The sequence below is a fragment of the Akebia trifoliata genome, chromosome 5 (genome assembly GCF_017979445.1).
Source record: "Akebia trifoliata isolate Shusen 1 chromosome 5, ASM1797944v1, whole genome shotgun sequence".
In the NCBI taxonomy this organism is placed as follows: domain Eukaryota; kingdom Viridiplantae; phylum Streptophyta; class Magnoliopsida; order Ranunculales; family Lardizabalaceae; genus Akebia; species Akebia trifoliata.
The window spans coordinates 9,717,834-9,733,129 of NC_141379.1; the positions used below are offsets into that span (position 1 = coordinate 9,717,834).

At 33.9% G+C, this 15,296-nt stretch overlaps 1 protein-coding gene across 7 annotated transcripts; it reads right to left on the reverse strand.

The window, feature by feature from the left end:
- Window positions 1–404: 404 nt before the first annotated feature.
- On the reverse strand, window positions 405–7,674 carry LOC147401428 (uncharacterized). Of its 7 annotated transcripts, XM_086442742.1 has the most exons (10): window positions 7,174–7,674; window positions 6,845–6,953; window positions 6,473–6,581; window positions 6,310–6,382; window positions 5,967–6,047; window positions 5,113–5,192; window positions 4,295–4,356; window positions 2,481–2,562; window positions 1,897–2,008; window positions 405–668 (listed from the first exon to the last, which is right to left on the reverse strand). In XM_086442742.1, exons 8-10 carry the CDS (start codon window positions 2,537–2,539, stop codon window positions 504–506), a joined length of 336 nt encoding a protein of 111 aa, XP_086298868.1. In that variant the 5' UTR covers window positions 2,540–2,562; window positions 4,295–4,356; window positions 5,113–5,192; window positions 5,967–6,047; window positions 6,310–6,382; window positions 6,473–6,581; window positions 6,845–6,953; window positions 7,174–7,674; the 3' UTR covers window positions 405–503. The 7 variants fall into 7 exon arrangements, 6 of the variants coding, with proteins under 6 accessions (XP_086298868.1, XP_086298867.1, XP_086298866.1 ...); XM_086442741.1 differs by lacking the exon at window positions 6,845–6,953; XM_086442740.1 differs by lacking the exon at window positions 7,174–7,674 and having other exon boundaries at window positions 6,845–7,167.
- Between the last annotated feature and the right edge of the window lie 7,622 nt (window positions 7,675–15,296).

Genomic DNA, 15,296 nt, shown 5'->3' on the forward strand with positions numbered 1-15,296 from the left:
AGTTGTAGTTTGCCGCTAATGCACATGAAACAACGGCATTGTTTATTAAATCGTAGGTAATACTTCCGTTAATAATTTTTAAATTTATTAATTATTAAAATGTAACTAACACTATGTGAAAAAGGCCCATATTTGACGGTCTTAGCCTGTCAAATTTTGAGAAATTTGACGGACCCTCCCGTCAAATATGCCCGTCAAATATTCTCTTGTAGAATTTTTTTTTTTGACGGTCTTGGACTATCAAATTATTGGAGAATGGACTTAAAAAAAAAACAAAAAAAAATCCATAGAGTATGACCGTCAAATTTGAAGGTTTAACAAACAATAGCACGGTCCTCTAATTCACCAATCACAATGAACGAAATAATAATAAAAAAAATCAGAAAAAGAAAAAACAAAAGAAAAATCATAAAACAAGCTTCAAATTAAACTAAATAATCCAAAATTAATATACATGTAAACCTCTTTGTTAAGATCAAAAATTCTGTCGAAGCTACAAATAACTAACAATAAAGCAGTATATGATATATATATTTTACTGTTTTTCCATGTTGGGTAACTATGGTGGCATCGTTTCCTTTGATTTCTGTTACTTTTACATCTATCCACGCAACCTCCGAATCCTCAGCCCACACGTGTGAGCCGACGGCGATGTTAACAGGAGTTCCCTGAATCAAGCAAAAATCCATTTGGTTCAGTCAAATATGTTAAAAGAAAATACAATGGTGATACTGACATTTAGAGCTGCAAATATTTGAACTGTTTCACATAGGCATTCAGATTTCACTCAAGACCAAATGAAATACTCGTTAACTTAGTGTGAAGCATGTCATCTCACAAGAATGTGTTTGAACTTAGTGTGAAGCAACTATACTAACGTTCAAAAGGAGGATGCAAAATTTTATTTTGAATCACTAATTACAAAAACTAAAGGCAATGAAACTAACATAACATGTCTTACAAAATCTGAAACATTTAAAATTGAAGCATAGCTTGTAGTGTTTTTCATGCTTTTACTAAAGAAGAAAATTCTGATATTTTCCCTCAACTTCAAATAGAGCCTTAAAAATTTAAATAAATAAGCTGATCAGCATGAATTGGGACAGAATTTACCAACTCTGACAGAACTTCAAAAACACACCCTTGAAAGTTTTTCCTTCTCTACAAGAAAGCATGTCTCAGACAATTAGCATTAAAATGACAAAGAAAAAAGAGGTGCACCAGCAACTACACCATTCTAAATTTAATAGTGTGGAGTGTTTTTTTATTCCATTATTCCTATCTATATTTTGTTTCCAATCAATGAGGGTATTAGTTTTCAGGTCAAGCAAATATTAGGATTTAGGCGCATCTTAATAAATAACACCATGCACATAGCAAAATCTTTACAAAATAAGAGAAACGTGTTTCCTTAACCATTGAAGCAGTATAATCCTATTCTTCAATTGTTTTAAGAAGTAAAACAATTATTATTGTTGAAGCAGTATACTTATTGGTGAAGCTTTAAGTTGCTCAGATATGAATATGGGTTACAGAGCTTTACTCAAAATAAAAATAAATAGATAAAATAAATAAATAAATAAACAAAGAATATAAATTACACAAATCCATAATAAGGGCATTGGAGTATGACTAGTGCAGTTTAGACCATTAAACATGTTCATGCCAGGCTTTAAACACAGTTTACAAGCAATAATAATTTTCACTCACCGAATTTGACAAAATTTTAAACATTTACACATTTTTGCATTAAAGAACAAACAACAAAACATTAGTAGTGAAAAATTATCAACACTCAATGGAAAACAAGGAATATGTACAAGTATCAATGATTAGTAATTCAATAACAAATTGTGTTGATACAAATACACTAAGCAAAAGCAAAATAATGCTTACAGCAGTAGACGATGAAGGCCAACAGTGCAGTGCAGCACCAGCATGCAAAGCATCAACTGAATTTGAAACGAAAGGAAGCCGAGAGATATCAGCTCTGATCAAGATTAAGTTCCTGCAAGGCAACAAGTATTATCACATCATATATAATCTAATAAACACAAGTTTACCCTTAAAAAAAAGGTATTCCTACTAATAGATTAATCAAAACAACTTTCAGAAAAATTGAAGCTAGAGCAACAACAAGAGAAAACAGTCCACTCTTGGTGAAAAGTCTTGAAAATAACCCGCTTCCACAGCTGGCATCAACTATGTTTCCACCTAAAACAGGCTTAAGGTAATCTTTGGCCATTTCAAACTGTAACCAAATTATTAGATTGTTAACTAGATGGACGACTTGTGAAATACGTGGAAGCATAAGTCACGTGGGTGAGCAGAAATAACCATTGACATATTAAAAATACGATAGAAACCATCATGATTTCATCAATAAGCAGCAGGGGTGATGAATAAGCACTTAAAATTTCTCAAAAAAAATAATTAAATAACAAATCATATATTGTAGATTTAATAGAACATCAGATTACCTCTTTCTCGGGTCCAGGAAATCCACCCCATGTAAAATTTTGACGCCATCCCCTCTCATAGAGAAATGATACCAGTGGAGTCCTGTTTAAAAAAATGATCTTCATCTGTTCTAAGGAAGATATAAGTTGAAAGAAAAGTAAGGCTCCTCCTATACTAGTGAATAAATTGGTTGATATAAGCTGTTGAAGATAGGCAGATTAGCTAGAAACCACATTCTAGATTAACTTAAATGTGATTTTAAGTTGAAAGTTCTCTCAACTTGATGGGGGGAGGGGGGAGGGGTTTGAGGCTTTGTAGGACCTTTTACCTCACTATCTTAGTAAGGAAAGGGTTTCTCTAAGGATAAATTGCAAAATAAGATATACCGACTCATTAACATATTATTTTTTTCTCTGATTCAATGAATTGGCTTGAGAAAGGAGAACCAAACAATGTTCAGGCTACCTTCCATGGCATAGATTTCGAATACCTATTAATTTACAGCCTTGTTTTCCTATGCAACATATATTACCGGTCCTCTTATTAGCTATTATCATAATAACAAAGAAATAGAAAATGTGTTGATGAAACAGAAACCATGAATAAAAAAAACAAGTACAACCATGCCAACAATCTAATTTTTTTTCATTAAATCTCACCATGATCCTCATTAACCATGGCGATTCCCTATATATATCAAAGATCAATAGCATCACCATCAAATCAGAAGGCATCCCTTTTTTTTTTTTTTGCCATTTCTCTTCTCTGATTTTTCTCCCCCCCTTTTTTTTTTTTTTTTTTTGAATTTCCCATCTTGTCTCTATTATAACAAGATCACCCCACATACCATATCCACAATTTGATGCACACTTATGCATTTATAGTGTATATAACTCATATATGCCCTTATGAAATGGCATGGACATACTCAAGAACTGTTATTGCAGAGTGTAGGCTTGGACTTGTCGAGTATCGACCACATCACCTGAACATCCTCATAAGCACAAGCCATTACTTCACCATGCAAATCCATAACACGATTGTCATTCCCTATAATAAGAACCAACCACAATATATAAGAGTTAATTTACATCAAGATCCAATATGGCTAACATAGCATATATAACAAAATATACCTTGTTGTGTCTTCTTATCTCTTTGATTGTTGGGGTTGAAGAAAGTGCAAGCTTTTCTGAATGGAGATGTGATTGTGCAAACCCAAGAAGCCATTCTTTTTATTTTTCAATTCTGCTAGACTTCAATTGTCGAGAAGATAAGTGAATCCTCTTGAGTTTATATAGGAGAGCTTAAGGGTGTAGGCTTAAGGGGGAACAAGATCCGTGAGATGTGGTTGAAGGATATGACACTTTCTTTATTGCTCATCAAGCTGTTGATAGGAATATATAAGGATATTAGTTGAAGATATAAGCTGTTGATAGGAGTATATAGCTCATCATTCCTGTCCAGGCTGGAGCTCTCTACAGACTCCAAATTGGCTGGAGTATATACACTTTTTTTTTTTTTTTTGGTTCTGGTGTGTACCATAACCTTCTTATCTTCTACCATAAACATACCCACAGTGTTAGTTTTTTCAGTTTGTGTCAGATTCCTTTGGTATGTATTCATTTTAGAACATTGTTAGTGTCTCTGTGTTTAAGTTTCTATTTGTAATAGTTAGGGATACATTATAATTTGTTCTCATCTCTGATCAACATAGTTAACTTCTATCATCATTTAAAGAAGCCCCTAACATAGTATACAGAAAATGTATCAAACAAAATAAATAAATAAAAAAGCTTTGTAATTAATATATCTAAGGCTTGAAAGAACTTACAAATGGATCATACGAGCTGCATTATCTTCAAAGTTCCGTATGTACCAACGGGGTGACATAATCTGCATCAAGTAAATTAAGAGCATACTTCAACCTCCCACTCTCTCTCTCTCTCTCTCTCTCTGTTTGTATGCCCACTTGTGGGTCTTGAAGGACATAATGTTTGATGATTCAACCTTATAGTTTGTCATGATACGACGATCATCTCTATCAAAAATCAGTCCACTTAACATCACAAAATACTAACCATATGAAAAAATTGACCGGAAAACATGGTCTAATTGGACAGTTTGGCTAATCCAAATTCAAGACAATTTTCATTAGATTGGGACTATCAGAATAGGTTGCATTTTTTTTATTTTTGGTGTGTGATGGTCCTCTAAACTGTATGAACAAGCCCATATATGGTTGGAATGTCCAACATGATGCAGGAAAGGAAGGAGATTCTGAAAACATTTGGGTATGTGAAATTGATTTAAGGAAGATAATAGATATGCAACTCGACTGGACTGTCCAGTGACTTAATTCATTTTTGGTAATTTTTGAAAAAATAGAGACCATCCCATTATAACACAGCTGTTCATGGTGTGCACAGCTAGACATGTATAGAACTTAAGATATGAAGCATTTGGTCTTTAAATCAAAATTTATTGAGTTGTAAATGGATTGGGCCTAATATGCCCCACCCACATCAATAGTACACACATGGGTTTGTTCTCCACACAGTGCCAAATTTGTAACTCATGTTAAAGCAGAACAACATTGGTCACTTGAAGTTGTTGGGACTCAAGTTTGAAGAAAGCTATATAGCGTGATACCTTGCATGAAAAGTGTCCATGCGGCTATCATAGCTAAGCTCGGCATCGTAACAAGTCAACATAAATCCAACATGTCCATGCTGAAGTAGAAGATAAGAACAAAGTTTTTAGTAATTTTCTAACAGAACAAGGCATCAACAATTGAGCGCCACACATCAAACATACAAGCTTATATAATAAAAAAGAGTTCCAAGACATTTAGAGCTCAAAGAAATATTTATCTTTGACTGCAACAATATATTTGTCAAAAGAGCTAGAAATGGAAGAAACCAACAAAAAGTGTAAAATTGAAAATAGAAAGCAAAAAAATAATAGCTGAAATTACAGTTGTTTCTAACAAAAAAGGCATTAACATTTGTTGCCATGGAAACTTATAGAGAATCAGGATCAAGTATGGTGTCCCATTCATATAGACTATGAACGGTGTCTACATGGCACACTTTTGTACGGAGTTTAAAATACATGGGGTTCCTAACCAAGACATTTTTTACATGACATGCAGACCAATGTGTTTAGTTTAATCTCCAAACAAAATGTGCCACATAGACACTGTACATTGTTAATTGAACGGGACACCGCTATGGATCACGACTCAAGCGAGACATTTAGAACTCAAAGACAGATTTTTCAACTGTAATTTCAGATCTATTTATATAAAGAGAAGCACAGTTAATAACGTGAACTAAGCAAGAAATCGAGCATTCTCATATCAAAACAGCAGATTCCAATGAGCTACCTTCGGATGATGTACTGTAAGAAAAATGGGTAGAATCAACATCACTCCTCCATATAGATTATAATTTAAATGAAGCTCCACTCTTAATAAAACTAGCTTATAAGTTAGTACTTAGTACCTCTAGGCATGGTTGTCTTTTGTCCAAACTATCGCACTCATTCCATCCTTAATCAGTCCTGACACAGTCTGTCTTCCAAATCTGCAATGTTGTGGAACCGAAATTAATTTGCAAAAAAGGATAAATTTGTATTAACGTTTATATTGCATTAATAGTCAGTAGTTTTAAGCACAGATTTCTATTTAAAACATAAGAAAACCATTTCAAATCTGTTTTTCTGTTAAACAATCAACAATAAATTCTTATAAAATTATCATGATTCCAGAGTTTAGTTTCTTGCAGGATATTGAGCAACTTAAGAGATGTCTGCAACAGAGATAAATGGCAGATGATTGCAAGATACCTGACAAGGTCCCCTTTCAGAGCATTTGTCCCAGAATATTCCAGACTTATCTCATCCCCTTGTTCAACCCATACTATCATAATAAAGTAGACAACATAACTACAAGGGCATCTTCCAACTTAACAAGGGAAACACAAAACTAGAATTGTGAAAATTTTCTTACATATCTTGAACTTCTCATAAATGTCACTGATCATGGATATATGCTCTGTGGAGGGAATTGCTCCCATCCTCTGCAGTTGTGAATTTAAAGATTTCCTAACCAAGTAACTCTGAAAGCAAGACATTAGAATAAAGTTCATGAATCAATTTGCAACAAAGAACTGAAGTTTTTTTCTTCTATCATGGATAAAATGCATTTTCATTAGAAAGCAGAGAGAAATGCAAATACAAGGAAATCAAAGAACTAGTTACGGAGAAAATAACTAGAACCAAAACTACAAATGCATCAGAGAGGGTCCTCCGTCTATATGAGAAGATGAGGTAACTATAAGTCCATAACATACCAGAAGGAACTAAAGAAAAACTAGCATACCTGGGTAACATTTGTTCGATCAAGGGCAATCAATGCAGTTAACCCTAAAAACTCCTTTTTGCTCTGCTAGATAATCAACATGGCTATGATTTCTCAAGAATCTAACCATCTAATTCAACATTTGGAAACCAATTTCACAGAAACAAAAAATAGAACCAAACCGATTACTTTAGAAGATCAACAAACACCTGAAAACACTAAAAGATGTTCATTGTACGACAAAAATTAACCAAAAACCAAACTTTCCACTTCATATACCTTCAAAACCTCAACAAACAGAATAATTTACAGTCGATTCTCTTCAAATCAAGATTTACAGTTGATCATACCTTGAAAAGTGAGAACACCTTAGCAGAAACTCAGCTTCCAATCTAAGACGACGGATTGTGACAGAAATTGAAACTTTAGAGAGTTCAATCCGATTTCGTGAGAGAAATTGAAACCCTCGAGACTTCAAATCCGATTGCGATTGCATCAGAGAGATACGAAAGTGAGAGAGATCTATCGAGGGAGACAGATCGAAAGAGAGATCGATTGAGGGAGAGACTGTGTGAGAGAGAGATATGGAGAGGTCGATCGATCAAGAGAACGACTGTGAGAAAGAGATGAAGAGGTCGATCGATCGAGAGAGATTGTAAGAGATAGATATGGAGAGGTCAATCGATGACTGTGAGAGAGAGACAGAAAGAGAGTGAGAGAGAGATGGGATCGAGAGACAGACGCATCAATTTCGATATTAAAAATTGACGGGTCAGGCGCATCAATTTTTTTTTTTTTTAATTTGAGATTTTCACGTAGTAGTGTCAGTTCTCTCTCTCTCTCACTCTCTCACTCACTCTCTCTCTTTCTCTTTCTGTATGTGTTTTATAAGGACAAGAAAAAGGTGATTCGGAGGATCAACAGCATTGATAGTTCTAAAATATTGTTCAGCTGTGAGGTTACACATATTTTCTCTCTCGCTTTAATAACTATTTTTGAGACCCATCACCCTTTACGCCCAAACCTTAGGCCATTTTAAATTACATCACGAGATTGTAAAAAAAAAAATCGAGTTTCATTGAGCCATAAAACAAGTCAACTCGTTCAATCCCTGCTTAATAAAAATCGATTTTCTTTTTTCCATCTCGTGATTAATTGATGGGAGTTTTTAGTTGATTCAAATTTGTAGATTATGCGTTTCTAAATAGGAAAACTGTCCTTCAAATCAATTTATATTTTCAATTTTAACTTGCCACCTTAGGTCTGAATTCAAAAATCTTTGCACCCACTATTTTTTTTTTTTTTTTTTTTAAAGCTTAGGCATTAGAAAAGAAAAATCAATTAGTTAGTTTTTAGAGATATTACATTGCTCAATAATTGAAATCTTTTCAAAAAATATACAATGAGTTAACTCATTATTTTTTAGGTTAACACATGTTCAAATTCTGATTCTGATTATGTGTTGTTGAAACAACAGATTATAAGTAATAAAAAATAATATAAAAATCATGACGAAATTGAAAAAACTTATCAATGACAGAGGCACAGAGAAGTCACTGTCCTTAAAATCAATTGCCCCCTTAGGATTGAATCCTTAGTATGCACATCCCTTGCGCGTACTTCGTATGTGCGTGCACGCACACTAAGATTTTTTGATGGGTTGACTCCAAACACAATGGACTGCAGTTTCACGATGCCTTGGGCCCCCATGTGCACACAAGGCCCAGTCTCTTTCTATCTCACTCTCAAGCGATAGTAAGAGAGGGATCATATATAAGTTGAAAACTATTCTTATATTTATCCGATGTAGGATTAAAGATTTTTAGAGTTGTCTTTACAACTCTCATAACCAAAAAGCAAAAAAAAAAACTTTGACTTTCAACTTATACAAAAAAAGAAAAAACTCTTTTTTAGTTTATGTTTCACCAAATAAGGAAATTTCTATTTTTTACAAGAAATACTCAAGAGGTTTTGAGTTCAAAACTTATATTTAAAATATATGAATAAACTATGAATTTTACAATAACACATTGCACATAAATTGAATCATTTCAAAATTGATTTTGCAACGAGTCAACTCACTATTTTTATGGTGTTTCATTGTACAAATTTTGATTTATTTCAAAAATATACATGGAGTCAACTCACTATTTTGGGGGGTATCGCATGTCATGAAAATTAATTTAATTCAAAATGTATGCATTGAGTCGACTCTCAATTTTGAGATGTTTAAGTGAGAAAAAAAAATATTTCCATGCTTCGTAATTCATTATTAAGATAATTTTGCATGAAAATAAATGTCGATTGCGTGAAATCTCAATTGGAGATAGATTAAAATTAGGCATGCAATTAACTATGATTGATCTTGATAATTTAATTGGCCATGCATCATCGATATAACTTGGACTTGCATTTCGAACTCTTCACAGATAATCATGTTGCTGCCTGCATAGCCTTAAGCATAGATCACATCAAGCCTCAATCATACGATGATGGTCAGTCATTGCCCCTAAAATAGCATATTAACCTATGCCCACTAAAATTGACTTTAGTCTAGTCAATGGATTGTAGTAGAGACTTACCCATTATGTTTATCGTAGACTAACTCAAATCCGATTTGATGTTAATTTTGGTTCCTAAATCTAAAATTAGGTGACGACTCCCAATCGATCTCTTTGAGGGATCCATCATCAAGATCTGCAACACCTTCAACTTTACTCTAATCCCCTCGATTTTTTACTTTAGTACATTTGTTCATGCTCCCTTTAAATAATACTAAATTAACTTGTTAAAAGTTGTAGACGCGTGATTTCATCATTATGATGGCTACATCTACAATGATTTGGAGTCGCCACCATTCAAGTTGGAAGTAGGTGTGAATGGTCACCCGGGGTACATTTTCCAAAAGATGAGATTTTTGGCATTTTAGTGACTCACAATGGATAAGGGGTAGTCAAACCTCGAGATTTGGGTAAGCGGCTCGGTTGAAGAAAAGGGAAGGTGTTAGGCACCCTTTCCTCCCCGCCACGTGGCGGTAACCTCAAATAACTCGATCATTTTTTATTTTTAAAAGAAGGTGAAAAAAATGTGTCACGTGGGTGCATATGTTCCTAAGTAGGGATTCATTTTCGGCTTGATCATAGGGTCATTTCATTAATGGAAATGACCCTTATGAACCTTAGCCTTGGGGCCCAATCATCAAAAGGGGTAAAATAAAATAGAAGAAGGGGGTGTTAGAAGAGGGAAAGAGTAGAAGGTTAGAGAAAGAGAGGGGGTGTGCTTCAAACCCACCTTGTATCTTGTTTCTTCTTTTCTTCTTCTTGCTTGAGTCTTCTTGAGTCCTTAGTATAATATGAGAGTATGAGAATGGGAAGAAGTGATTAGAGAGAGTAGGGATTTCTTTTGTTTTAGTGAGACTTGTAAAGGATTTGTGTGAAAGAGTTGGTAAACTTGGTGAGAATTGATGATGGTTGTTAGTAGAGAGAGTGTTGGGGAGAAGTTTTGTAATGAGAAGTTGGGGGCCATTTTTGGGAAGAGGATGAGGGTATTTATAGATGTTTAGGAGTTATTTTAGGGATATAATGGGGTGAAGTGAAGAAAATGGGTAGAATGGTTATGAGTTTGAGAGAGAAGTGGGTGTAATTTAGAGGAGATTGGAGGGTATATAGGTAAGGGGGGTTAAATGGGTGAGTTTTGACCCAAATGGTTTGGATCCTACCCAACCCATTTGGGTGGAGTGTTTGGTGAGGTGAATTTAAGATGGTGGTTGTGATTTGATTTAAGAGCATGGAGGATTTAAATGGGTGGTTGATGATATTTTGGGAGGGTGAGGGAGATGATGCCATGTGTTAAGGTGGGTGGAAAATGAAGGGTTGGGATAGGTTGATGGGAGAGGTGAGTGTTTGACTTGAGAGGATGGTGTAGGTTTAGGTTGTAGATGTAGGTTTTGTAGGGAATGATGAGAGTAGATTAGGGGAGGTATAGGTTAGGGGTGTGGGTAGATGTGTTTGATTTGAGAGAAAAGGTGATGGGTTGATGTGTGGGTAGATGGGATTTAAAGCAAATTAATGGGATAGGTGGTTGGGTGAGGGAGGTGGTGAGTGGGGTGATGACATGTGTCATCTCTTGATGATAAAAGAGTGATTGGTTGATGTGGGTTGTGGTTTATGGGTTAGGGTTGTGGGTTGGATAATGAATTGGATATGGTTAATGATTTGTGGGCTTTGTAGTGTTGGGCTTGGGTTTTAGAAATGGTTTTGGGTTACGGAGGCGGAGCGGTGATAGTAGAGGAGGGGTAGGCATCCCAAGTCTCACATTTTTAATTTTTTAATTTTTTTAGATTTTAGTTTGATCAAAAATGCCACGTGTTGGCGAATCGGGCTTTTTAGGCCCGTTGGTGAAATTTATCGAAAATTGACGTTTTTTATTTTGGAAGCGGAGCGGTGAATGTTGGGAAGTCGTAAGGTAGGCCGAGTCCTTTTGGTGGCCTCCTAAACCATTGAGAGGTCTTAGGGGCCTCGATTTGGTAAAAATGTTCATTTTCAATGAGTTGGGCCCTTAAGGCCCGTTGGCCCATTTATTTGGAAAATCGATATTTTTGGGCCCTTTCGAGAAGTGGCCCGTTCAAATTGAGGTGTCTACAAAAGTAATATCACCATACTTACTATTCTCCATTTAATTTAAGATGAGATGCATTTTACTAACCACTCTTTTCGAGAAGTGTTAATTTTGCAACTCATTGACTCCAGTTTTCAATGATCGGATAAATATTTAAACTTAGGGCCCACTATCACCTTGGGGACAGATGTTCTTATGTCAATAGTGCAATAAAAATGGTCTTCACAATTACCTTCCACGTGGACCTCACGGCCCTCAGTGAGATTTGAAATCTTTTACAAAGCTTATGCACTAAAGTCACGCTAACCTACCTCAATGTACATTTTTGCTAACTTGGCTTGGCCAGAAAGGAGTTAGGGTGTTAATATTGAACCCACATAGGGCTAGGTTAAAAAAATTTGGCCCATGATAGGGCTTATAATGCCCAATTTGGCACGATGCAATACTATATTTCCTATAGATTCAAGTATATAACATATCAAGCAAGATTTATCTTTTTGTGTTAAAAAATTATATTGTAAATTTGCAAATTTACAATTTAGCCGTCATCTATATCGGTTGGAAGTTTCATAAGTTTCTAAAAACTAAAAACAAGGGCAATTGTGTCACAAATTTTTATTTTTTTAATTAATTATGAGACTAATTAAAAAAAATTTTAATTTTTCTAAAAGATAATTTTTGTTTTTTAAATGTGTATGTTCTGTCCACAATAAGACACACACATCTGTTAACTTTTTTTTCTCTCATATATTTCTTTTGTAACGTGTGACTATTATATTTTTTTATGAAAATTAAATTGAGTTGAGAATCTAATAATAGAGAAAACGCACCATTTCGAGTTGTCTTAATAATTGAATAAAATCATATCTTAATGGGCCTAGTATTGACTATTATAGAGAGTTTTTTTAAGTGTTAACCATGAAATATTTTTATAAAAAAATCACACATATTTTATATCGTAAATGATTTATAATTTTCTGACCTTTAATATTTAAATCTACATCCCGACTCATGGGTTATGTCGTGAACTCGAATTTTGGGGTGTCACATGACAAATTATCGCACTTTGAGACATAAAATTCCAAACCTTATGTCCCACATGCCAAAAAGGCTAAAAATGATGAAATTATGAAAATCCCCCTCGTGAGGTCCACATCTCTATTCCACTCCCAAAATGAGAAAAACAAAATTCGAAATACTTCAAAAATACTATTCTTGCTCTCAAAATGAGATTTCAAGTTTAACGAGACCAAAATCACTAAAATTGATAAAGTCTACAAAACCTCCCAAAATTCGATAAAATTATGAAAATACCTTTGATACTTTTCAATTCGACCTTAAACATCCATTTTTTTATGAAAATAACTTCAGGATCAAATTCAATAAGACCAAAAACCCTAAGAACTAGGGGTGCACATGGTTCGGATTGGTTCGGATATTGGCAAAATTGGAACCGAACCAAACATGATCAGTTCTACAAATTTGAAACCGGATCAATCCAATTACCCTATAGAACCGAACCAATCCAATCCAATCTTAGTTCGGATTGGTTCGGATCGGTTCTCGGTTCTCATACTTATTGAAGATAGATACCTTCTTCCTCAATCCAAACATTCTATCTCCTCCAATTTTCAAACCTCAAAAACAAGTAGGACTTTTTTTATACGTGGACTTTGGAGTAATAAAAAAATTTTAAAAATTTCTATATTTCATTTAAGAAATTTGATGTAGATGAGGTTCAATAAGTAGAAAACAGTATATTTTATAGAAGATGAGTTCAATAAGTTGAAAATGAAAAAAATTCTCTAAGAAAAATGAAGAGGTTTTGGCTTGAGGTTTAAAATAATGGCATTTAAGCCATTTTATGTTATTCTCCTAAACAAATAAGAAATATATTGAAGATCCATTTGAGAAGAATTTAAATTTGTTTACCGTTAATTGAAGGTGCCTGAGAGATCGATAGCTCAGAGATTTATCGAAGCTTTTTGAATTAGAGAGAGAGAGAGAGAGAGAAAGAGTTCAATCTTCATTTTCCGATAAGTTGGCAAGGCCGTGAGGTGAGGTGAGTGAGAGAGACAACTGAGATTGAGAACGACAGCGGCTAGGGTTCTGTTTTCAGAATTCTTCGAATAGGAAGAAGAAGAAAGAAATAAAAAATGGAAATTTTTATTTTTTAAATATATATATATATGGGTCGGGTTCCGTAGACTCACTTTACGACTCACATTGCGACACACCGTTTTGTCTTATATGGGCAAAAATGTTTGGAATGGGCTGATTTTTTGTGAGGATGATCTCTATGGTGAGGAGATCATCCTTGCCAAAAATAAGCTCATTATGAAACTTCTAGCCCCATGTTTACAAGTTGAAAATTTTTAGACCGTCCAATTTTTGTAAATCAATTTTGATGGGGTTAGAAGTTTTGGAATGGGATGATTTTTTGCCAGGATGATCCCCTCATCACAGAGATCATCCTCACAAAAAATCAGCCCATTCCAAACATTTTTTCCCATATAAGACAAACGGTGTGTCGCAATGTGAGTCGTAATAGGGGTCGTAATAACGCTATCCTATCCTATATATATATATATATATATATATATATAATATATATATAATATATATATATATATATATATAATTGGTTCGGTTCTATTATATCCTAATCCGGAACCGAATCAAATTAATCGGATTTTTTTTTCTTCGATCCATACCCAAACCGTGGGTGTGTTTAATCCGAACCAATCCAATCCAAAGGCTTCGGATTGGTTCGGATCTCGAATTTACCCAATCCACCCCTACTAAGAACGACTATAAACTCACACCGAAACTCAAAATAAAAAATATCCCTAAAATACACTAAAAAATTGCTTCTTTTTACAACGGAAATTTAATGGCATTTTCTAATCGTCGTCGTTAATTGTAGACCAATAACGGCGTTTTCTAAAATCCATCGTTAATTATAAACAACAACGACATTTAATCTTAAATCGTCGGTAATCCTATCATCAATATTTTTTAAATTTTATTAATTATTAGATAGCGGTTTAAAAATGCTGGTAATATCATACAAATAACGGCGTTTCTTAAAAAACGTCATTAAGTAGATCGATTCATTTTTAAATACATAAAAAGATATTTAACAACGGTTGTAGTTTGCTGCTAATGCACATGAAACAACAGCATTGTTTATTAAACCGTCAGTAATACTTCCATTAATAAATTTTAAATTTATTAATTATTAAAATGCAACTAACAATGGTTTACAAATGCTGGCAATACTATACAAGTAATGGTGTTTGAAAAAACACTGTTAATTACCTCGATTAATTTTTAAATATATAAAAAGAGATTTAACAACGGGTTTCTTATGACGTTAATACACATGAAACAACAACATTTTTTTTATTAAACTGTCGGTAATACTTCCGTTAATAATTTTTAAATTTATTAATTATTAAAATGCAACTAATAGCGGTTTACACATGCTGGTAATACTATACAAGTTTTGTTACTTGACATACCTTAGAGTATATTCTAATCACATCAAGTTTTGACATCCAAAAATTGATCTGATGTAACAAGGTTATTAGATAATAAGAAGTTAATCTTCACCGTTTTCTTTTAGGCTATGTTTGGTACGAAGCAAATGATTTATTGGAATTAATTTACAGAAGCTTGGTTACATTCTGAATTTCTTTAGCATTACAAATTATTTGCATGAACCTCTTAAGCCTTTCATAAAATTCAGCAAATAGTTTGCAACCCAAAAATTGTTGCAAATCATTAGATAACAAATCATTTCCAGTGCAAATCATTTGCATGGTACCAAGCAGGGCCTTAGTTTTAAATTTGG

What these genes read in the sequence shown, in the direction of transcription:
- LOC147401428 (XM_086442741.1), bottom strand. Translation starts at nt 2,539, where the DNA reads ATGAGAGGGGATGGCGTCAAAATTTTACATGGGGTGGATTTCCTGGAC. An exon ending in TTCCTGGACCCGAGAAAGAG is followed by an intron (nt 2,009 to 2,480) that starts GTAATCTGATGT and finishes GTTGCCTTGCAG; the next exon opens with GAACTTAATCTTGATCAGAG. An exon ending in GGCCTTCATCGTCTACTGCT is followed by an intron (nt 669 to 1,896) that starts GTAAGCATTATT and finishes TGCTTGATTCAG; the next exon opens with GGAACTCCTGTTAACATCGC.